Source organism: Dendropsophus ebraccatus, chromosome 7, assembly GCF_027789765.1.
Source record: "Dendropsophus ebraccatus isolate aDenEbr1 chromosome 7, aDenEbr1.pat, whole genome shotgun sequence".
NCBI classification, from domain to species: Eukaryota; Metazoa; Chordata; class Amphibia; order Anura; family Hylidae; genus Dendropsophus; species Dendropsophus ebraccatus.
This window is the reverse complement of record NC_091460.1, coordinates 96,441,303-96,466,203: the sequence shown is the minus strand read 5'-3', so window position 1 is coordinate 96,466,203 and position 24,901 is coordinate 96,441,303. Positions and strand designations below refer to the sequence as shown.

The following is a 24,901-nucleotide window of genomic DNA, read 5'->3' as shown; positions in this document are numbered from 1 at the left end:
GGAGAGTTGGTTGGGTCCTTACACTGGGGGACAAGGGGAGGTGGCACCAGTGCCCTATGTTAACAGCAACAAAGGGACCCCCTCTGAGTGAGACCTCAGCCAGCCCCTTACAGCAGCAGCAATAATACCTCATGACAGCCCTGTCGGCTCCAGTCATGAGCAGACAGCCCTGCAGGGGGCAGCAGCTTCCTCTCCTCCTGGAGTCTGCTCCTCTGCGGCACGTCCAGGAAGTGACGTCAGCCGTCAGAGAGCAGGTTATAGGAGACAGACGTGCCTGTGCGGCATGTCTGCTACACATCTGGAAATAGGGGCAGAGCGGCCCTATGTTGTTGCAGGGGGTGGGGGAACCAGGGGGAATTTGCCGCCCAGCCCGAACTTGCAGAGGCCGAGTGAACAGCGTGGCCGGCGGCCGCGATGTTCTCTCAACCTCTGCAGGGGGCCGATGCAAGTCTGCAGCGGGACTGGCGGCTGGGACTGACTGGTAATCTTGGCGGCCCAGCAGGCATTTGCCCGCTCCGCCAGATTACCAATCTGGGCCTGCCTGTCAGTCACTCTTGTGGCCGCACTTCCTGCGGTCACAAGAGGCCGCACTCTCCCTCTAGGGCCCGACGTCACTGGAGCGTCGGCACGAGGGTAAGGGGAGTGCAGCCTCTTGTGATCGCAGGAAGTGCGGCCACAAGAGGGAAGAGAAGAGGAACGCGTGGACCTAGGTGAGTAAAAGTGTTTGTTTTTTTCAATGTTATATGGGAGGGGGAGCGCATATACTATTGGGGAGCACAGGGGGCTATATACTATGGAAGAGCACAGGGGGCTATATACTATGGGGGAGCACAGGGGGCTATATACTATGGGGGAGCGCAGGGGAGCTATATACTATGGGGGAGCACAGGGGAGCTATATACTATGGGGGAGCACAGGGAGCTATATACTATGGGGGAGCACAGGGGAGCTATATACTATGGGGGAGAACAGGAGGCTATATACTATGGGGGAGCACAGGGGAGCTATATACTATGGGGGAGCACAGGGGGCTATATACTATGGGGGAGCGCAGGGGAGCTATATACTATGGGGGAGCACAGGGGAGCTATATACTATGGGGGAGCACAGGGAGCTATATACTATGGGGGAGCACAGGGGAGCTATATACTATGGAGGAGCACAGGAGGCTATATACTATGGGGGAGCACAGGGGAGCTATATACTATGGGGGAGCACAGGGGAGCTATATACTATGGGGGAGCACAGGGGGCTATATACTATGGGGGAGCACAGGGGAGCTATATACTATGGGGGAGCACAGGGGAGCTATATACTATTGGGGAGCACAGGGGAGCTATATACTATTGGGGAGCACAGGGGGCTAAATACTATGGGGGAGCACAGAGGGCTATATACTATGGGGGAGCACAGGGGAGCTATATACTATGGGGGAGCACAGGGGGCTATATACTATGGGGGAGCACAGGGGAGCTATATACTATGGAGGAGCATAGGGGAGCTATATACTATAGGGGAGCACAGGGGGCTATATACTATGGGGGGGCACAGGGGGCTATATACTATGGGGGAGCACAGGGGAGCTATATACTATGGGGGAGCACAGGGGGCTATATACTATGGGGGAGCACAGGGGAGCTATATACTATGGAGGAGCACAGGGGAGCTATATACTATGGGGGAGCACAGGGGAGCTATATACTATGGGGGAGCACAGGGGAGCTATATACTACTGGGGAGCACAGGGGAGCTATATACTACTGGGGGGCACAGGGGGCTATATACTATTGGGGAGCACAGGGGGCTATATACTATTGGGGAGCACAGGGGGCTATATACTATGGGGGAGCACAGGGGGCTATATACTATGGGGGAGCACAGGGGAGCTATATACTATGGGGAAGCACAGGGGGCTATATACTATGGGGGAGCACAGGGGAGCTATATACTATGGGGGAGCACAGGGGAGCTATATACTATGGGGGAGCACAGGGGGCTATATACTATGGGGGAGTGCAGGGGAGCTATATACTATGGGGGAGCACAGGGGGCTATATACTATGGGGGAGCACACGGAGCTATATACTATGGGGGAGCACAGCGGAGCTATATACTATGGGGGAGCACAGGAGGCTATATACTATGGGGGAGCACAGGGGAGCTATATACTATGGGGGAGCACAGGGGAGCTATATACTATGGGGGAGCACAGGGGGCTATATACTATGGGGGAGCACAGGGGAGCTATATACTATGGGGGAGCACAGGGGAGCTATATACTATTGGGGAGCACAGGGGAGCTATATACTATTGGGGAGCACAGGGGAGCTATATACTATTGGGGAGCACAGGGGGCTATATACTATGGGGGAGCACAGAGGGCTATATACTATGGGGGAGCACAGGGGAGCTATATACTATGGGGGAGCACAGGGGGCTATATACTATGGGGGAGCACAGGGGAGCTATATACTATGGAGGAGCATAGGGGAGCTATATACTATAGGGGAGCACAGGGGGCTATATACTATGGGGGAGCACAGGGGGCTATATACTATGGGGGAGCACAGGGGAGCTATATAATATGGGGGAGCACAGGGGAGCTATATACTACTGGGGAGCACAGGGGAGCTATATACTACTGGGGAGCACAGGGGCTATATACTATTGGGGAGCACAGGGGGCTATATACTATGGGGGAGCACAGGGGGCTATATACTATGGGGGAGCAAAGGGGGCTATATACTATGGGGGAGCACAGGGGAGCTATATACTATGGGGGAGCACAGGGGGCTATATACTATGGGGGAGCAAAGGGGGCTATATACTATGGGGGAGCACAGGGGAGCTATATACTATGGGGAAGCACAGGGGGCTATATACTAGGGGGAGCACAGGGGGCTATATACTATGGGGGAGCACAGGGGAGCTATATACTATGTGGGAGCACAGGGGAGCTATATACTACTGGGGAGCACAGGGGAGCTATATACTACTGGGGAGCACAGGGGGCTATATACTATTGGGGAGCACAGGGGGCTATAAACTATGGGGGAGAGCACAGGGGGGCTATATATTGGGGAGAGCACAGGGGGCTATATATTGGGGAGAGCACAGGGGGGCTATATACTATTGGGGAGAGCACAGGGGGGCTATATACTATTGGGGGAGAACACAGGGGGGCTATATACTATTGGGGGCAGAGCACAGGGGGGCTATATACTATTGTGGGAGAGCACAGGGGGGCTATATACTATTGTGGGAGAGCATAGGGGGGGCTATATACTATTGGAGAGCACAGGGGGGCTATATACTATTGGGGGAGAGCACAGGGGGGCTATATACTATTGTGGGAGAGCACAGGGGGGCTATATACTACTGGGGAGAGTGCACAGGGAGGCTATATACTAATGGAGGAGCGCACAAGAGGGCTGTATATAACTGGAGAAGCACATGAGGGTCTATATACTACAGGGACACCTTAAAACTATGGAGGCATAGAGGGGTGTAACTATGTAGGGGTACAGAGGGGTGTAACTACTGTATAGGGGTACAAGGGACCTAACTACTGTATGTGTTGGAGCCTAAAGTATTTGTATGGCAGATTCTGGAGAGAAGATTCACAGCCAGGAGAAGACTTCAAGGTGGCCCAGGCTGGATGGAGAGAAAAAGAAAAGGTGACAGACTCTTATCGGAGAAGACGCCCCTGGTGAGTCACTGGATGTAACTGCACTCTGTTATAGGGTTGTAGTGTTAGGGGTCATGATGTGGCGGTATTATGTAATGGTATCATTGGTGATATCTTTCTGTTTTGTTTAGTGCAGTTTTTATGTAATATGTAATCACTGTATGGTGGAAATAGTGTTATAAGGTAACTACTGTATGTATTGGGGCTCTTGATACAGTGTGGGGGCAAATTCAGCACATTATACAATGTGCCGAAAGGGAGGGGGGGGGGCCACTCTTGAGGGCTGTGCACTGGGCCCACCAATGTATTAAAACGGCCCTGCCCCCAACCCAGTGTTATCAGAATCGGTGTGCCACAGAGAGTGTAAAGCCCGGAAACTGCCCCCCACACTGTATTACGAGCCCCAGTACATTCGGTAGTTGTCTTATAACAAAACCGAAAGATATCACTAATGATACCATGGAATAATATGGCCACACCACTATCACTACAACTCTATAACAGAGTGCAGTTACATCCAATGACTCACAGGGGGTGTCTTCTGTGATCAGGATCTTTCACCTTTTCTTTCTCTCTCCATCCAGCGTGGACCACCATGAAGTCTCCTCCTGTCTGTGAATCTTCTCTCCACAATCTGCCAGAGAAATTTTAGGTTCCAGCACATCCAGTAGTTAGGTCTTCTGTACTCCTATATAGTAGTTACACCACTCTGTGGCCCCATAGCTTTAAGGTGTCCCTGTGCGCGCCCCCAGTTGTATATATGTCCCCTGTGTGCTGCTCCCAGTAATATAAAGACCCCATTGTGCTGCTCCCAGTAGTATATAGCCCCCTGTGTGCTGCCCCCCGTAATATATAGACCTATGTGCTGCCCCACTAGTATATAGACCCCCTGTGGGCTGCCCCCAGTAGTATATAGACCCCCTGTGGGCTGTCCCCAGTAGTATATAGACCCCTGGGTGCTGCCCCAAGTAGTATATAGACCCCTATCTACTGCCCCCAGTAGTATATAGACCCCTGTGTGCTGCCCCAGTAGTATATAGACCCCTGTGTGCTGCCCCAAGTAGTATATAGACCCCTGTGTGCTGCCCCCAGTAGTATATAGACCCCTGTGTGCTGCCCCGAGTAGTATATAGACCCCCTGTGTGCTGCCCCTAGTTGTATATATGTCCCGTGTGTTGCCCCCAGTTGTATACTGGTATATGTCCCCTGTGTGCTGCCCCAGTTGTATATATTTTTATGTATTTATATTTATGTATATATACACAGACGCACACATTTATGTATACACACTTATGTAAACACACACATTTATGCATATATATATATATATATATATATATATACACACATAGGCACACACTTATGTATACAGATACACACATTTATGTAAAGTAAATGCACACACAGGCACACACTTATGTATACACACACACTCACACACACACACACACATTTATCTACAGTATAAACACACAGGCACACACTTATGTATACACACACTTTTATGTGCAGCAGTGCTTCTCAATTCCAGTCCTCAGGCCTCACCAACAGGTCATGGTTTGAGGATTTCCCATACAAAGAACGCCTGTGATAATACCTGATGCACTGACTATCATTATATCACCTGTTAAATACTTAGAAAATCCTCAAAACATGACCTGTTGGTGAGGCCTGAGGACTGGAACTGAGAAGCACTGATGTACAGTATATACACACACTTATGTATACACACACACAGATACACACATTTATGTACAGTATATACACACAGGCACACACTTATGTATACACACACACACATTTATGTACAGTATATACACACACTTATGTATACACACACATTTATGTACAGTATATACACACACACACACACACACATTTATGTACAGTATATACACACACAGGCACACACTTATGTATTACACAAACACATTTTATGTACAGTTTACACACAGGCACACACTTATGTATACACACACAGACACAAAACACCTACCTCTCAGCTAGGTGTGTGGAGCTTGCACTTCCTCTCCTTCTCTCCATCCAGGAACTGTCACAGACACAAAACACCTACCTCTCAGCTAGGTGTGTGGAGCTTGCACTTCCTCTCCTTCTCTCCATCCAGGAACTGTCATGGAGGGTCTGATGATGATGATGATGATGCAGAGATGAGCGGCTAACAGGATAGGACACAAGGCACAGGCAGACACTTCCTGGTCACCATGTGTGGTCTCTGTAGGCTGCCATTCCTCAACCTCCTCCTCCTCCTCTCTGGCCCGACAGCTCAGCAGCATCAAGAGGCTGGAGGATGTGCAGCAGAGGATGTGAGTAACACTGCACATTCCTCCATGCTGGCATCCTGCACCAGCTCAGAGCCTCCTGGCAGTGTGAGCTCAGCCAGAGCAGTGTCCCCGGCAGGGAGCCGCTCCTCCCCCCTCCTATGTACAGCAGCAGCAGCTGCTAAAGACTCACAGGTGCATCTCCAGCATGGGGCTGATGTAATCAGCTCCTGTATGCTGCTTTCGTGTTTGGCCTAGCGCCCCCTGTCATTTGGCGCCCTAGGCCATTGCCTACCCCTGCCTACTCCTTGTCCTGGCCCTGCCTGTAAGGAAGCTGCCTATTTTGAGCCCAGTATTCATGTATGAAAAGGGTCACTTTATGTTGGAATATGTTTGATATTCAATTTCCCTATATGTGGCTGTCATCAAGGGCTTAATTTTACACACATAATTATTATGAATTAAACATAACTAAATTGCTTATGGCAGGAAAAAAAAATCTATGGGGGGAATTTATCAAAAGTGCATGAGAAAAAGGTACAGATTTCTTGCGTTGATTGAGTATACTTTAGTATTCAAGTAAATAAGTATGAGGCCGGGTTCACACTACATAAAAAACACAGCCTTATTTGATAACAACGGGCGTATTTGCGCAAACAACGCAAAGTACGGCCGTTGTTATGAAATACGGCCTTGTTTTTTACGTAGTGGGAACATAGCCTTATACTGTATACTGTATTATACTGCTATAATCATATGTAATGGGGGACCCAGCAGTCAGACCCAACCAATCAGCTAGTTATCATATATCCTCTGGCAAGGTTCTAACTTTTAGGTTAAAGCTACAACCAACTTGGGCAGCAACAAGCAAAATGGGTCATGATGAGTAATATTGAGTGGATCTGTAAAAATGTTTGGGTTTGGAAATGTAATCCAAGCCCTAATGCTTAGTGGTTTATTTCCAATGGCTGGAGAAGTTGGATGCTGCCCTAGGACTGCCTGGAAAACATAGAACAGCCTATGGCCTATGGCTTCATCCATGTTTTTTAGGTCTCCCTAGTGGCATCCAATTTCTGCAGTCCCGGGAATCAATTTCTGAAGGTTAAGGTTCGGATAACATGTTTTAGGAGGTTTCCCACTACCATCATTTAATGCATTGTATTCAGCATTCCCAATCCCCGAGTATAGTAAGCTGGTTTCTTTTGTATATACCTTTATTGGCGTTTGCCAAGATTTTAAGGCAGTGTTAAGCCAGCCTACAAGTGGCCACAACCAGAACCTGATAATCGCAAGAAATTAATCTTGGATCAATTTCTTGTAACTGTTGGGTCATGGTTGCAGCCATCTGTGAGTCACAATGCAACCTTATTCACTTATATTAGCTGCAGTATAGGGCCATCCCTGCAGTGTAAAGGGGCAATCATATCCATGTGACCATGTGCTCCATGTTTTGCCCTAGACTTAATCTTGGGATAACTCTTTAAATCAGAAGTATTTTATCGCGAAAATTCCATAAGAAAAACGTGTTAAAATATTTTTTTCAGGTCAATTTACACATAGTTACTAAATACATAAACCAGAGAAAAGGACCAAAGAAAATACTGGAAATCATATTGGATAAGATGCCCCTACAAGCCTTGGGTTAGTAGTCCCAGGAGGAAACATAAGAGACAGAGACATGGTTAAATTGGGAGTTAAAGCTAAAAAGACTGGACGCCATGAAAATTATCTGGGAACTACTGGCATTGGCCTTTACTATGACTGCAGCAAGGTCTTCAAGTTTCAAAAGATCAAGGAACCCCAAACAGAGGTCAGAAGGTGAGAGATCATTGTGAAACTATCTTTGTCTTCTTCCAGTCTGAGGCTATGTTCACTTTGCGTAAAACTACGGCCGTAGTTCTCCCCGCAGAACTACGGCCGTAGTTTTGCGGGGTGGGACATAGCCTATGTGCAATGGGATCCCGGCCGGACCGTACACACATCGTATACGCGCCGGCCGAGATCTGTGCAGCGCCGGAAAAAACTGACAGGTCAGTTTTCTGCGGCCGAAGTTCAGTGAATTCTGGCCGCAGAAAGACCTGTCAGTTCACACAGTGAAGCGAGCGGCTCCGGACGCTCGCTTCACTGTGGACTATGGGAAGCTTTGATGTGGCCACACGCTGATGCGCCCGCATCAGAGCTCTGCGGCTGGAAAGATCATCCGGCCGGTACTTAAGTACCGGCCGAGATGATCCGGCCAGAGACCAGCCGTTCCGTGACCCGGCCGGGGTCACGGAACGGACGGTCTCATACGTAGTGTGCACATAGCCTGAATATGTAAGGCTTGGTTCACACTGCATTTTGCAGTCCATTTAACAGACCAGTTTTTAAATAGTCACTTTTAACCTACAGAAAAACGTGGCCAACTATGTTTTTGTGTATGCAAAAAAAAAAAAAATTGATCCATTTCGATTTTTTTATAATTATTTATAAAAGTCAACAGAAAAAACAAACACGTCTGTGTTGTGAATCTAAAGGCCCTTTTACATTAGCCGATTTCTTGGCCACGGGCTGTTGCAAACAAACACTCAACGATCAACAAGAAAGAAAGCATGGAAACTGACAGCACACATTTGTATTTAGGATATATTGTACATAGAAGATATGTATAAAGGACTGTGCTGTCAGTTTCCAGATCACACAACACAACAGTGAATACTTATGGAAACTAATTTTAACAGTAGAGAGGATGTAAACCCTAAGGTGCATTATGGCCCTATTCAGACTTTACCTAAAACAACAAAAAACTTTATTCTACTTATATTCTGTTTACAAATAACTAAGGGCCCTTCTTTAAAGACCCTTTTACCGGTGGATTTCATACATCTGTCTATTAATCATGAAAAATAAAACACTTTAAAATCATAGTATTTAGAGATGAGCAAAGCAGGCTTTAAGGTTCAAACAAAGCCAGATGATCGGCTTTTGAATCCCGCTGTCTGCCCGGTCCATGGAGAAGGTGATTACTGCCCAGGACCGACTGGAAAAAATGGATACAGCCTGTGGTTTCCAGACAGTCCTTGGGATGTATCCACCTTCTTCACAGAGCGGGCAAACAGCAGGATTCAAAAGCCGATTGTTCACCTTCGTACAAACCTGAATGAAACCGCTTTGCTCATCTTTAAAAGTATTAAATATGCACCACAATAAGACAATTTTAGGAGAGGAGGAGAATAACAAAACATGTTCCAACCATTAGTGCACTTTGGCCCTATAATCATTTTGCAAGTTGTACTTGTTATTTTGGTTGACGTGGTGCCTTGTAATTCAGCCCAAGTCACTGCATCGTTGGGATGACAGCAGCCAGTGAAGTCCTCTCCTCTGACCCAGCAGATTTCCTCTCTCGTCTGAGCGATTATGAGATCGCCTTCCCTGCCCAGGTGGACCAGAGTGGGAACTTCCTGACCTACGACCTCCGTCGAGCACCTCCAAGATTCCACAGGACTCGACGAAGTATCTCTGATGAATCCGACCGTCAGGTTTACTACCGGTTACAAGCACAGAGTTCTATCTTCCTGCTCAACCTCACCCTGCAAACAGATCTACTAGGACAGCACTTCACTGTTGAGTACTGGAAAAGTGGAGGTTTGGACTGGAAGCATGAGCTGTATGAGGACTGTCATTACGTTGGCCACATACAAGATCAGCAGCTGAGCTCCAAGGTGGCTATTAGCAACTGCAATGGACTGGTGAGATGATTGTAACTCACAGAAATTAAACAAGCTGTGTTTTTTTGGTCTTTTTTCATACAAAATAACTTAAATTGTCCAAAATATCTTTAGTGGTTTTCTTCTTATATTTCTACAATTACTATACATACAGTTAGGGACAGAAATATTTGGACAGTGACACAATTTTCGCGAGTTGGGCTCTGCATGCCACCGCATTGGATTTGAAATGAAACCTCTACAACAGAATTCAAATGCAGATTGTAACGTTTAATTTGAAGGGTTAAACAAAAATATCTGATAGAAAATTTAGGAATTGTGCACATTTCTTTACAAACACTTCACATTTTAGGAGCTCAAAAGTAATTGGACAAATAAAAATAACCCAAACAAAATATATTTTTTTCAATATTTTGTTGCGAATCCTTTGGAGGCAATCACTGCCTTAAGTCTGGAACCCATGGACATCACCAAACGCTGGGTTTCCTCCTTCTTAATGCTTTGCCAGGCCTTTACAGCCGCAGCCTTCAGGTCTTGCTTGTTTGTGGGTCTTTCCGTCTTAACTCTTGATTTGAGCAAGTGAAATGCATGTTTAATTGGGTTAAGATCTGGTGACTAGGCCATTGCAGAATGTTCCACTTTTTTGCACTCATGAACTCCTGGGTAGCTTTGGCTGTATGCTTGGGGTCATTGTCCATCTGTACTATGAAGCGCCGTCCAATCAACTTTGCAGCATTTGGCTGAATCTGGGCTGAAAGTATATCCCGGTACACTTCAGAATTCATCCGGCTACTCTTGTCTGCTGTTATGTCATCAATAAACACAAGTGACCCAGTGCCATTGAAAGCCATGCATGCTCATGTCATCACGTTGCCTCCACCATGTTTTACAGAGCATGTGGTGTGCCTTGGATCATGTGCCGTTCCCTTTCTTCTCCAAACTTTTTTCTTCCCATCATTCTGGTACAGGTTGATCTTTGTCTTATCTGTCCATAGAATACTTTTCCAGAACTGAGCTGGCTTCTTGAGGTGTTTTTCGGCAAATTTAACCCCTTTGTATTTACTTTCATGGAGTCTTCTCTTTACTGTTGACTTAGAGACAGATACACCTACTTCCCTGAGAGTGTTCTGGACTTCAGTTGATGTTGTGAACGGGTTCTTCTGCACCAAAGAAAGTGTGCGGCGATCATCCACCACTGTTGTCTTCCATGGACACCCAGGCCTTTTTGAGTTCCCAAGCTCACCAGTCAATTCCTTTTTCTCAGAATGTACCCGACTGTTGATTTTGCTACTCCAAGCATGTCTGCTATCTCTCTGATGGATTTTTTCTTTTTTTTTCAGCCTCAGGATGTTCTGCTTCACCTCAATTGAGAGTTCCTTTGACCGCATGTTGTCTGGTCACAGCAACAGCTTCCAAATGCAAAACCACACTCCTGGAATCAACCCCAGACCTTTTAACTACTTCATTAATTACAGGTTAACGAAGGAGACGCCTTCAGAGTTAATTGCAGCCCTTAGAGTCCATTGTCCAATTACTTTTGGTCCCTTGAAAAAGAGGAGGCTATGCATTACAGAGCTATGATTCCTAAACCCTTTCTCCGATTTGGATGTGGAAACTCTCATATTGCAGCTGGGAGTGTGCACTTTCAGCCCATATTATATATATAATTGTATTTCTGAACATGTTTTTGTAAACAGCTAAAATAACAAAATTTGTGTCACTGTCCAAATATTTCTGGCCCTAACTGTATGTCTTATATGATTTTTTTTTATACATTTCAATAACTTCTAAGATGTCCTGGATGTTTAGTTTATGTACTGTATATTATTAAGTTGCTTCACAGAATAAATCACTTAAAATGGACATGCCTGACATTTAAAGGGGTATCCCTATCACCTAAACTATTGGTAGGTGACAGGAAATGCAAAAGAAATGTATTGCATTGGCAAAATTGCTTCCTTTTTAAATTTGGCCCCTCAGTGTCCCTGTACTGTTGTCGACTTGTTTCCTAGGATCCTGAACACAGCTTTCAGCTATGAGAGTAGTGGCCCGGCTGAGATGGGACAAACCCTTTAAAGGGGATCCAGGCACCCAAAATGGCAAAATAGTATAAAAATGAGAGGTGTTTATCTTAAGTGGGAGATGCATATGGTAACATCTTCTATTTTCTTTCTCAGCTCGGGGTGATAGTGTCAGGAGATGATGAATATCTGATTGAACCACTGCCGCCAGGTGAAGATTATAATAAGACCAATGAAGGGACACCTCACGTGGTTTATAAGAGGTCTTCCTTGCAACGACAGCACCTTGACGCAGCCTGTGGTGTAATAGGTATTTTTTTTTTTTACAATTTTCCATTCTGTACAACATTGTTTAGATACATGTTTTTTGTCCAAATAACATCTACATAAATGATAGAACTCTCAATTCCAGTTTTTTTGTATGGGATATCCTGAAAACATAACCGTTTGGTGGGCCACGAGGACTGGAATTGGGAAGTTTTGGTGTAGAGCATCACACTTAATTTTATTAGCCTCCCTTCTTCCCATAATGCATTTTGGTGTCATCTATTCCCTAAGTAAGGTAAACACATCCAGTATTTCTCTTGATGTAAAAGTATACATGAGTCAACCAGGCCACATTCTCCCATTACTCTGTGGTTCAATCCTCATGCCCATGTACCGACCGTAGACACTGTGGGTGGTAGGGCTCAGGCTCGATATCCTGACCGGTATCACCAGCTCATCCATGTCTGAAAACAGCTGCATTTTAAAGTCCTCTATATCCCCTTTCCTAGTGTCTAAGTCTGCCATTGCAAAGTACAATTAGTGTCGCAAACAATAAAGGCTCATGTGGGTCTGTAGGTTAATAAATTCTAGCCCCATGGCCTTTTAAACATGAGGAGGAAAAAACAAAAGTGCAAAAATGAAAATTGGCTCAGTCCTTAAGGGGTTAATGTCTCATGCCCTTTGTTCATCTGGCGGGTCTTTGCCTTTATCTCTATACCGTGTATCATGGCATACATTTATAATAATGTTTAGGTTTTTTCATGCATACTTTATCTGCCAATATTTTGCATCATTTATAAGTATACAGATTAGCTGTGTATTACATATGGAATGGCATAAGTAGCAGACACTTAGTCTGATGAAGATCACTTGATGGAAACCTTGTTCGGGTGTATATCCTCACATTTCTAACTGTATATGGTGTAATGCAGTCTCCTTCAATGCATATATTGTCATGGTTGCGGCAGCGTCTCATGCCACTGCTAAACCCGCTCCGCCTGCTGCCCACGTGCAGGGGCCCGGCACAGTCATCTCTTCAGTCTCCCCCGGGCATCTTACGTGTCTGTGCTCCGGTCTCCTGCTCTCTGGCCCAGCAAGCGTCTCCACCCCTTAGGGCGTACACAAGCCCCGGATGCTCCTGATTAAAAAGGGCCATTGTGCCCTTAATTGGTTGCTGGCTGCAGCCAACTCCTATTTAAATCAGCATGCACCAGGCTTCTTTGTTGAAGCCTTTGCATGCTTCCCTTGCGTGTGGTCCCAGTCTCTCTGTGATTCCTATTAGAAAACAATAGATAGGTGCAGCTCACAATTGAAGTACTGAACGGGTCGAGGTTTAACTAAGAAAGAGAACCCCTACCTAGAAGGGCCGATATGGAAAATATTGCAACAGGAAATTTTTAGTTCCTCTAGACCACAACAGCCCTCTTCTTCAGGTAAGATAATTTAAAATATAATTTTATGTTAAGAAATAAGAAATAGTTCCAAATGTCTCCAAAATCATACAATAAAAACAATGGTCAAACTCTATGTAAATAACACCGGGTCCCGGACAAATTGTAAACTCATAAACTCATATACCTCCTTATAATCTATGACAATTCGTTCTATGGTTATTTGATCTAAAACAATTAAATTATAAAGTCTGTTAGAAAAAAATAGCGCTATTAAAAAATAACAGTTCATATTGGACTTGTAGTCCTACTGCAATGTGTTAAGTCTTTGCCTGCAGGATAGATCTGTACTTCATAAACCACATAGAGGTTCCGATAGTTCATAGAATATAGTCTTTGTAGTTGTTTGTAAACAAATAAGTTACTTATATCGGTCGGCGTGTAAAACGCCTCTCACCCGTCTTCCAGCGGCCGCTGCTTCTCAGGATGTCTCCCGCGTTCCTCCTGCGCTAGGACGGGTCTGTATTCTCTACAGGCAAGCTACTGACGAAGGGGTTAATACTGAGAACCTTAAAACGCTTATGGCATTAGAATAACGTATAGACAAGTGATATACAGGACTAGCTATCCTGAAGTTACACTAAAAGTCCGAACCTTTTGTGATTATATTCACATTTCTCATCGTAATAGTACATCTATGCTAGATAGCATTGGTAGCCCCCCGGACAATAGTCACTGATTTCCCCGCTATCCGAAACCTGCAGCCTCATCCACTACTACCACCATCATCTCACTCCAAACTGAGACATCGGAGATGAGAGAGAGTCTGAGATGGAAGCGAGGCTGTGATGGTGCGCACATGCTTTGAGACACGAGGACACGCTGCTGGGTCTCAGTAGCTTGCCTGTAGAGAATACAGACCCGTCCTAGCGCAGGAGGAACGCGGGAGACATCCTGAGAAGCAGCGGCCACTGGAAGACGGGTGAGAGGCGTTTTACACGCCGACCGATATAAGTAACTTATTTGTTTACAAACAACTACAAAGACTACATTCTATGAACTATCGGAACCTCTATGTGGCTTATGAAGCACAGATCTATCCTGCAGGCAAAGACTGGATTAACACATTGCAGTAGGACTATAAGTCCAATATGAACTGATATTTTTTAATAGCGCTATTTTTTTCTAACAGACTTTATAATTTAATTGTGTTAGATCGAATAACCATAGAACGAATTGTCATAGATTATAAGGAGGTATATGAGTTTATGAGTTTACAATTTGTCCGGCACCCGGTGTTATTTACTTAGAGTTTGACCATTGTTTTTATTGTATGATTTTGGAGACATTTGGAATTATTTCTTATTTCTTAACATTAAATTATATTTTAAATTATCTTACCTGAAGAAGAGGGCTGTTGTGGTCTAGAGGAACTAAAAATTCCCTGTTGCAATATTCTCTGTGATTCCTGCCTGTGTTTTTTTTGCATCATGTCAGCTGCTCTTGGTTCCAGCCCTGCTATCAGCCATGAGTCCTGCTGTAGTCCTGCCTGACGCCTACATGTCTTGGTCTCTGGATCCTGGAAAGGTGCCTGAAGTCTGCGAGATTGCCAGAGTTGTTGCCCAGTAGCAGATTGCACAGCAGTCACAGCAGCTACCACAGTTCTCCGCCATGTTGCAGAAGCTTGTTTCGGTTCAACAGGCTTCAGCAGTGCCTCTATCACCTCCTCTGCCAGTAGCGTCTTCCCTTGGGCCAATCTCCCCCTGCCATTGCCATTCAAATATATGGTGATCCAAAGATGTACATGGGTTTTGTCTCTCAGTGCAGCATGCACATCGAGCTCATCGCCAACCAATTTACCAAGGACCGTTTCAAGGTGGCATTTGTCATCAGCCATCTTGAGGGAAAGGCCTCGGCCTGGGCAACACCACTGTGGGATCAGGATGATTTGGTCACCGCCAATCTCCAGGCCTTCCTGTCAGGGTTTCGCTGTGTGTTAAATGAGCCAGCTCGAGTGACTTCCAAGGAGACCGCCCACCCATCTCCACTTAAGTCAAGGGAACTCTTTCGTCGGAGAATATGCAGTACAATTCTGCACTCTGGCTGGAATAATGTGGCTCTAGTCACCACCTTCAAGAAGGGCCTTTCCAGTAGAGTGAAGGACTTGCTTTTCATCCAGGACCTCCCGACCTCATTGAATGACCTCATCCATTTGGCCACTCAGATTGACGTCCGGTTCTCTGAGAAAGAGGAGTAGGTCCAACAAGAACGCAAGTTGCTCCATCCTTGCCACACGTTCCGGCTGTTGCTAGTATTCCAGAAGCCGACAACTCCTGTGTCACTGCGGGCATCTGAGATGCCCATGCAGGTGGAGAGAGTACGTCTGAGGGCAGAGGAAAGAACTTGCCATCGGGAGCAGAATTTATGCCTCTTTTATGCCAGCCCAAACAACTTCCACCTGAACTGCCCTCAGCATCCACAGTGGCCGGGAGACTCCCCCACCTAGGCCAGGTAGAAGAGGCCTCCCTAGGTGTGAAGACATCCTCTCTATGCTTGTCCTTGCCAGGTTCAGCTCCATCTGGCAGTGACTTCAGTCCACTGCCTTCCTGGATTAGATTCTGGCTCTGCAGGCAGTTTCATTGCAGCATCCCTGGTTCAGAAGTGGCAACTCCCGGTGATCTGACTTGCCAAACTGCTGTACATTTCCTCTGTCAGTGGTGAAGTGACCAGTACCAGACCGAACCGGTGACCCTTCAGTTGGGGGTGCTACATACTCAGATGATTGCCTTCTATGTTTTGTCCCGCTCTTCTTCAGCTATCCTGTTGGGTCTCCCTCGGCTACAACTCCATGCCCCAAATCTTAACTGGAAGACCAGCAAGATCTTGCATTGGGGTCCAGATTGCTTCAAGCATGGTTTTTAGCCCACTCACAGTTGGTCATCTTTGCCTCCCTCTTACTCTTCCAAGCCATTGCCTGGTTTCCCAGCACAGTACCAGGACTTTGAGGATGTGTTCTCCGAAAAGCAAGTTGACACGCTATCACCTCATCAGCCATACAATTTCTCCATAGCTCTTCTACCAGGTGTTACGCCCCCTTGAAGAAGAAGAGTGTAACCTCTCTAGATTCCAGGGACTGAAGCCATGGTCTGTGTACATTAAGAAGAACCTGCAAAAAGACTTTATCCACATCTCCTGCTGGCGCTGGATTCTTCTATGTTCAGGATGGGTCTCTTTGTCCATGTATTGACTACGAGGGTCTCAACAAAAGGACAATGAAGAACAAGTACCCCCTTCCCCTGATCTTGGAGTTGTTCGATCGTCTTCATGGAGCAAGGATCTTTCTGATACTTAATCTCAGAGGCGCCTATAGTCTGATCTGAATAGGTGACGAATGGAAGATTGTCTTCAACACAAGAGATTTGTATTTTGAGTATCTGGTAATGCCCTTTGGGTTATGCAAGACCCCGGTCAATGACATCTTCTGGGATCTACTTTACACCTGTGTCATCGTGTACCTGGACAACATCCTGTTCTCCCCGGATCTGCAGACTCACATGGGTCATGTATGTCAAAAGCTGCAAGGATTAAGAGCCAATCCCCTCTATGCCAAACTGGAGAAGTGCGTGTTCCATTAGCCCAGCCTCTCTTTTCTTGGGTACATAATTTCTGAACGTGGCCTGCAGATGGATCCAGGGAAGCTGTCATGGCTCTTCAGTGGCCACACCTTGTTAGACTTTAAGCTATACAACAGTTCTTGGGGTTCGCCAACTATTACCGGTAATTCATTCTCCACTTTTCCACCTTTGTCACGCCAATTAGGGCTCTTAATAAAGAGGGCTAAGCGAGCCTTTTCTAAGTTGAAATCTGCCTTTGCCTCTGCACCTGTTCTTTCCTGTCCAGACCCTGCCTGGCCATTCTTCTTGGAGGTAGATTCTTCCTCAGTAGGTGTCGGGGCAATGTTCACCCAGAAGGATTCCCTGGGGAAGACTAAAACTTGTGACTTCTTCTCCAGGACCTTCTCTCCAGCCAAGCAGAACTACACCATTAGGGATTAAGTGCTTTTGGCCATCAAATTGACTGTGGAAGAATGGCGCCATTCAAGGGGCAAATCATCCAATTCATCATCTACATGGATGATAAGAACCTCTTCTATCTTCAGGCGGCTTAGCATCTTAACCCCAGGAAAACCAGGTGGTCGCTCTTCTTTTCTAGGTTCAACTTAGTCATCCTGCAGAGAAGAACATAAAAGCCAACACTCTCTCATGGGCATCTGATGTCCTAAGGCAAAAAGACGCTTCTTGTCACATCATCCTTTCCAAGCGCCTTGTTTGTGTCGCCATCTCAATTCTCCAGTGTCTCTCCTGGCAAAACTTATGTGCACCCAGCAAAGAAGAGTTCTGAGTCATTCTTCCTTGGAGCCCATAATACTTGGCAGCTGATCTCTGTCATTACTGGTATCTTCTGTCTATCATAGCACATCAAGGACTATGTGGCTTCTTGCATCAATTTTGCCCAAAACAAGGTCTCCCTTCTGAAACCAGCCTGTCTGCTTCAGCTGTTGCCCATCCCAGATCACGCTTGGGCACATATTGCCACCAACCTTTCTTCTTCTGCAGGCAACACCATCATCTGGGTTGTTACAGACTGGTTTTCCAAGATGTCCCATTTTGTGCCCCTTCCTGGTCTGTCGGCTTCTCCTTGTCTGGCCAACCTGTTTTTCCAGCACTTCTTCCTGTTGCATAGACTACCACAACATATTGTTTTGGATAGAGGACCTCACTTTGTTTCCAGGTTTAGGCATGCCCTGTGTTCCCTATTCCAGGGGAAGATAGACTTTTCTTCGGCTTATCAACCTGAGACCAACGGGCAAGTTGAGGGTTAATCAAATCCAGGGAAACTGTCTCCGTCACTTTGCATTCTTTATAGTCTACAGGCGACATCTCCTCAATCTCCACTGCCTTTATCTACACCCTCAGAGGTCCCACCATGGATGAAAGGGTCAGAGAATTTGCCGCCATTTGGGAACAAACGCACCAATGCCTGATGGGTGTCCGAGGCAGACAAGACGAGGAGACCCACCATAACCTTTGCTCATGGTGACAAAGTCTGGCTGTCTGCTAAGTATGTGCGGCTAAACATACCAAGCTACAAGTCAGGCTCATGGTTTTTTGGACCATTTATGGGGCTAAAGTACAAAAATCTGATCACCTACAAACCCTGTCTGTCTCCCACCATGTGGATTCCAAACACTTTCTACATCTCTCTCCTAAAACCAGTGGTCCTCCCCCATTTCTTAAGGAAGCCCATCCCTCCTACTCAAGGTCCTGGTCCTGGAAGAGGTCCTGGAAGTCTAAAGACAGCATTCTGGATCAGGAGCTCATCAAGAAGTTCTTAAAGGCAAAAGGGAGGGGGAGGCCAAAATGGGCTTAGTGTCACACTTGCAGTGGAGTCCCATGCTCTGGGTTACTACTATATCCACTCCCCCAGCAGTAATGTCCATGGTGGATGCTGGATCCACTATCCCTGCCATTTCACACATATCTTAAGTCAGATACAGGTTTTTTTTTTTTTACACATCATTTAAGGAAAATGGTATTTTCTTTCCATTTTTGGCAGTATTTTTATTTCTGCAATTCTATGCAAAATGTAACAAGTTTTTTTGCATAAGTTTTTTTTGTAACAAGTTTTTGTATTTCTAAAACCAGCCAGCAGTCAGGATTCAAACTGCTAAGTAGCACAGGAAACTAATGTTACTGTACTGCTGCTGGTACTATACTTTTTTACTTTGGTGCTGCTGTAAATTAATTGTCCCCAAAAAATATATATATATATGCTTGTGTGTGTGTGTATATATATACAGGGCCAGATTAAGGTTGGTAGAGGCCCCGGGCTACCGGTGGTGTCCTGGTAGCTGTAGTTCTTCCCCCCAGTGGTGTCCTGGTAGCTGTAGTTCTCCCCCCCAGTGGTGTCCTGGTAGCTGTAGTTCTCCCGTCTCCCCCCCAGTGGTGTCATGGTGGCTGTTGTTCTCCCCCCCAGTGGTGTCCTGGTAGCTGTAGTTCTCCCCCCTCCCCCCAGTGGTGTCCTGGTAGCTGTAGTTCTCCCCCCTCCCCCCAGTGGTGTCCTGTAGCTGTAGTTATCACCCCCCACAGTGGTGTCCTGGTAGCTGTAGTTCTCCACCCTCCCCCCAGTGGTGTTCTTGTAGCTGTAGTTCTCCCCCCTCCCCCAGTGGTGTCCTGGTAGCTGTAGTCCTCCCCCTCCCCCCAGTGGTGTCCTGGTAGCTGTAGTTCTCCCCCTCCACCCAATGGTGTCCTGGTGGCTCTAGTTCTCCCCCCTTCCCCCCCCCCCCAGTGGTGTCCTGGTGGCTATAGTTCTCCCCCCCCCCTTCCCCTCCCCCCCCCCCCCAGTGGTGTCCTGGTGGCTCTAGTTCACTTCCCCCTCCCCTTCCCCACTCACCTTTCCTTGCTCCAGAGCTGGCCTGGTGGGCTGGCCGGGTCCTCTGCCATCTCCTGCAGCCGTCTTCTCTGACAGGCGGCGCACGATAAAATGACTAACACTAACACTAAACACTAAATAATACAAAATATTGTTCTAAAGAAAACTTTTTCCTTCAATAGATGACAAACCCTGGAGGGATCGCCATTGGTGGTTAAGAAATCCAAGGCCTCCTCCATTAAGGCCAACATCCAATCAAACACAGCGGGGGCCTCTTCCACTTAAGCGTTCAGTGAGCACGGAGAGATATGTGGAGACCCTGGTTGTTGCTGACAAAATGATGATTGGCTATCATGGGAGAAGGGACATTGAGCAGTATATTCTTGCTATCATGAATATTGTAAGTATTAGACCCTAACCATAGATAAAACCTTTATTAGGATTAATTTCATGTCTGTATTCATTACAATTACCTTCTATTTTCAGTCTTTTTTCCAATGATTTTAAGACTGATGTTTTCTTGTTTCCTGGAGGTCAGGTTGCCAAACTTTTCCAGGACTCTAGTCTGGGCAACATTGTGAACATAATGGTGACAAGGCTAATCCTGCTGACTGAAGACCAGGTGAATTGTAGTAGATGTTAATATAAGTAACACATATAAGCCTAAACCTGTTGTTATTATTTTCTATTATAATCATTTTTGGATACCGCTCTCATATTCACCTTCAGAAAGTGATTGGGGCCAATGCATGAGATTAACTGGTAATGAAAGGCTGCACCTGGACTAGGCATTGTTTCAATCTGTAAATCCAGGTGCCGTCCAGCAATTATTGGCACCTGTGCAATTGGGCTGCTAGCACCTGTGTATAGGCCCCCTTAAACAATCGGTCATGAATTACCAATGAGTTGAGTTTAGGTTTTGTTAAATATACTGTATGTATCAATTTAGGGTATACCCCTTTCATAGGTTATACAGTATGTCATTTCGTTCACTAACAGACAAATTCATTCAACAGCCAACCCTGGAAATCAATCACCATGCTGGAAAATCTCTGGACAGTTTCTGTCGGTGGCAAAAATCTATTGTAAGCCGTAATGGGAATGCGATCTCAGAGAATGGAATTGCTGATCATGATACAGCTGTCTTAATAACCAGGTACACAAATATTCTTGATTTATGAGCTATACAGATGTTATAGAATGTGGCAAGGATTTTTTTTTTAGCATGCTAAAAAAAACAATATGCCTTCATAACTTATGACATATAATCAGACCCACTGAGATCAGGAGATAGGGTGGCTGTGCCATCTACTTCCCGACCACTCACTAATTCTCACACTGTAGTCTCATAGACTTACATTGTCATAATTAGCTGATCAGGAGATACAGCCGTCAAACCTTCTATATGACACCTGTGCTGGCCTATATGAAAGAAATGGCACTAAACATTAACCCAAGCAATCATACAAGGAACAAAGGGAGGAGTTATAATCCCTATGATTTGGCATAAGCCAATAAAAAGAATTCTAACACCTACAGCAAACCTTCAAAGTAATATGTCCATATGCATATATATACTGTATATATATATATATATATATATATATATATATATATGTATATATATATATATATATATATATATATACACTACCGTTAAAAAGTTTGGGGTCACATCGAAATATCCTTATTTTTGAAGGAAAAGCACTGTACTTTTCAATGAACTAGTCCTAACTTTAAACAAATACACTCTATACATTGCTAATGTGGTAAATGACTATTCTAGCTGCAAATGTCTGGTTTTTGGTGCAATATCTACATAGGTGTATAGAGGCCCATTTCCAGCAACTATCACTCCAGTGTTCTAATGGTACAATGTGTTTGCTCATTGGCTCAGAAGGGTAATTGATGATTAGAAAACCCTTGAGTAATCATGTTCACACATCTGAAAACAGTCTAGCTCGTTACAGAAGCTACAAAACTGACCTTCCTTTGAGCAGATTGTGTTTCTGGAGCATCACATTTGTGGGGTCAATTAAACGCTCAAAATGGCCAGAAAAAGAGAACTTTCATCTGAAACTCGACAGTCTATTCTTGTTCTTAGAAATAAAGGCTATTCCATGCGAGAAATTGCGAAGAAATTGAAGATTTCCTACATTTGTGTGTACTGCTCCCTTCAGAGGACAGCACAAGCATGCTCTAACCAGAGTAGAAAAAGAAGTGGGAGGCCGCGTTGCACAACTAAGCAAGAAGATAAGGACATTAGAGTCTCTAGTTTGAGAAACAGATGCCACACAGGTCCCCAACTTGCATCTTCATTAAATAGTACCTGCAAAACACCAGTGTCAACATCTACTGTGAAGAGGCGGCTGTGGGATTTTGGCCTTTAGGGCATAGTGGCAAAGAAAAAGCCATATCTGAGACTGGCGAATAAAAGAAAAAGATTAAGATAGGCTAAAGAACACAGACATTGGACAGAGGAAGACTGGAAAAAAGTGTTGTGGACGGATGAATCCAAGTTTAAGGTGTTTCGGATCACAAAGAAGAACGTTTGTGAGACGCAGAACAAATAAAAAGATGCTGGAAGAATGCCTGACGCCATCTGTTAAACATGGTGGAGGTAATGTGATGATCTGGGGTTGCTTTAGTGCTGGTAAGGTGGGAGATTTGTACAGGGTAAAAGGGATTCTGAATAAGGAAGGCTATCACTCAATTTTGCAACGCCATGCCATACCCAGTGGACAGCGCTTGATTGGAGCCAATTTCATCCTACAACAGGACAATGACCCTAAACACACCTCCAAATTGTGCAAGAACTATTTACAGCAGAAGCAGGCAGCTGGTATTCTATAGGTAATGGAGTGGGCAGCGCAGTCACCAGATCTGAACCCCATTGAGCTGTTGTGGGAGCAGCTTGACCGTATGGTACGCCAGAAGTGCCCATCCAACCAATCCAACTTGTGGGAGCTGCTTCTAGAAGTGTGGGGTGCAATTTCTCCAGCTTACCTCAACAGATTAATAGCTAGAATGCCAAAGGTGTGCAATGCTGTAATTGCTGCAAAAGGTGGATTCTTTGACGAAAGCAAAGATTGATGTAAAAACAATGTTATTTCAAATACAAATACAAATCATTATTTCTAACCTTGTCAATGTCTTGACTCTATTTCCTATTCATTTCACATCGTATGGTGGTGAATAAGTGTGACTTTTCATGGAAAACACAATATTGTTTGGGTGACCCCAAACTTTTGAACGGTAGTATATATATATCTCCTACAACTACCTCATGCTGGATAAATATTACCAAAAAAAATAATAATTGTAAAATATTACTTATCCCTGTGTGCTCTGCAAGCCATGCAATGTATGTATTGCTTCCTGCATTCATTTTATTAGTTTTTAATATTGTTCTTTTTTGTGATTCAATAAAATAATATTTTGCAATAATATAGATTATTTTGCAATAATATTTGTGCAACCCAAATGCCAGAGGAATGAACAAGGATTGCAGCATGGAGCTATAATGTAAGTACAGTGAAACCTTCTGAGCAGACCACTTTTTTGAGAAGAGCATCCCCATTCCAGACCTGCTTTTTTAGTTTTTTTTTTTTACAGATTTTTTAACTATTATTTCCTTTGGACAATGCCTCATTTTTAGAAGAACCCCCCCAATCCGAACAAAGACCACTTTTGTTTGTGCAGATTTTGTAGCTGAAGACCCCCATAAAAAGACCAGAAGCAGGACTTACATGTTAAGACTAGGTTCACACGATGTAACTGTGCGGCTGTATTTTTTATGCGGCTGTAAATGTGCGGGTGAAACTCCGGCCGTGGGAAAAAATAGACATGCGGCTCAAAACATACGGTCATTTACTTGGAAATCTGGTTCAACTAAAAATAACAAATAAAATCTTAAGAAAGTGATGCAAACACCTCTGGATGCATCTGGGAAAGCAGGGAACATAGTTTACATGAATCGCTATTACCGGGGTTTGCGATCCTCTGCACTATAGCCGATGTCTCTCATGGTTAATATATTGAATTAATAAAACACATTTTCTTTGTAATAAAGTCCCTTTCATTGTTCAATAATTAAATGTAAACGATTCCATCATTTTGCAATTAAATATACTGTTAAAATAAATATATATATAAATAAATGTATATTTATATATATATTTATTTTTTGACAGTATATTTAATTGCACAATGATGGATTCGTTAGAATTAAATTATTGAACAAAGAAACTGTATTTATTTCAACGAAAATGTGTTTTATTAATTAAATATTAATTAGTACAGGAAGCTCCATAAGCCGTTAATTCATATTCCCGGCAATAGAGCATTCTGTACTAATCATCACTTAACTTTAATTAAAACATCAAATGTTTCTTCTAATTATGTTATGACAATAGCATTATTAGAAGAAACATTTAGAATTATATGTGCGTTCAGCTGATTGGCTGATCGGCTGAGCGCACATATAATGAGCCGGTCCGCAGTACAGTCACTTCATTGTGCTGCGGACCAGCGAAGAGGACACATCGGGGTGAGTATAGAGCTCTCCCCACCCCCTCCCCAGCACTGCACCCCTCCCAGCAAGGAAGGGGGGTCACTTAACCCCTTCCTTGCTGGGATGGGTGCAGTCTGACATCAGTCTGGCCCCCAGGGGGTTAAGGGGGATGCAATACATCCTCCCTTAACCCCTTGGGGGCCAGACTGTAAGCAGCGATCTGGAAAGATGCTGCATACTGTAAGGAGCACAACACCGCTCACAATGATGGGTGTTGTGCTCCTGTTTGTGTTTTTTTTGTGTGTTTCTTCCTTTTTGTTTTTCAGATATCGGTATCCTAGGGATTACGTCGGATTCCATGGACTACGTCGATGACCAGCGGTTGTTGTTTTAATTTTTTTAATAAAATGGTCAATGAGGGGTGTGGGGGTGTTTTTATTTGAATAAAAAAATTTTTAAACTTGTGTCTTGTCTTTATTTCTTTACTTTATAGATTTAGTAGTGGAAGCCGTCTAATAGACGGAATCCATTACTAAGTCGGGGCCTAGTGTTAGCCGGTATAAAATGGCTAACACTAACCCCCTATTATTACCCCAGTACCCA

General features: G+C 44.8%; 1 protein-coding gene across 2 annotated transcripts in view; it reads left to right on the top strand.

The window, feature by feature from the left end:
* Positions 1 to 24,901, top strand: part of ADAMTS10 (ADAM metallopeptidase with thrombospondin type 1 motif 10) — a 143,669-nt gene that overhangs the window by 12,079 nt on the left and 106,689 nt on the right. For both annotated transcript variants that reach the window (XM_069976650.1, XM_069976648.1), the window contains exons 2-7: positions 7,512 to 7,785; positions 9,340 to 9,695; positions 11,852 to 12,005; positions 19,968 to 20,185; positions 20,324 to 20,407; positions 20,802 to 20,941. In XM_069976650.1, the coding sequence (XP_069832751.1) occupies positions 7,686 to 7,785; positions 9,340 to 9,695; positions 11,852 to 12,005; positions 19,968 to 20,185; positions 20,324 to 20,407; positions 20,802 to 20,941 (1,052 nt within the window). In that variant the 5' untranslated portion in view covers positions 7,512 to 7,685. The remainder of the gene's footprint in view (positions 1 to 7,511; positions 7,786 to 9,339; positions 9,696 to 11,851; positions 12,006 to 19,967; positions 20,186 to 20,323; positions 20,408 to 20,801; positions 20,942 to 24,901) is intronic.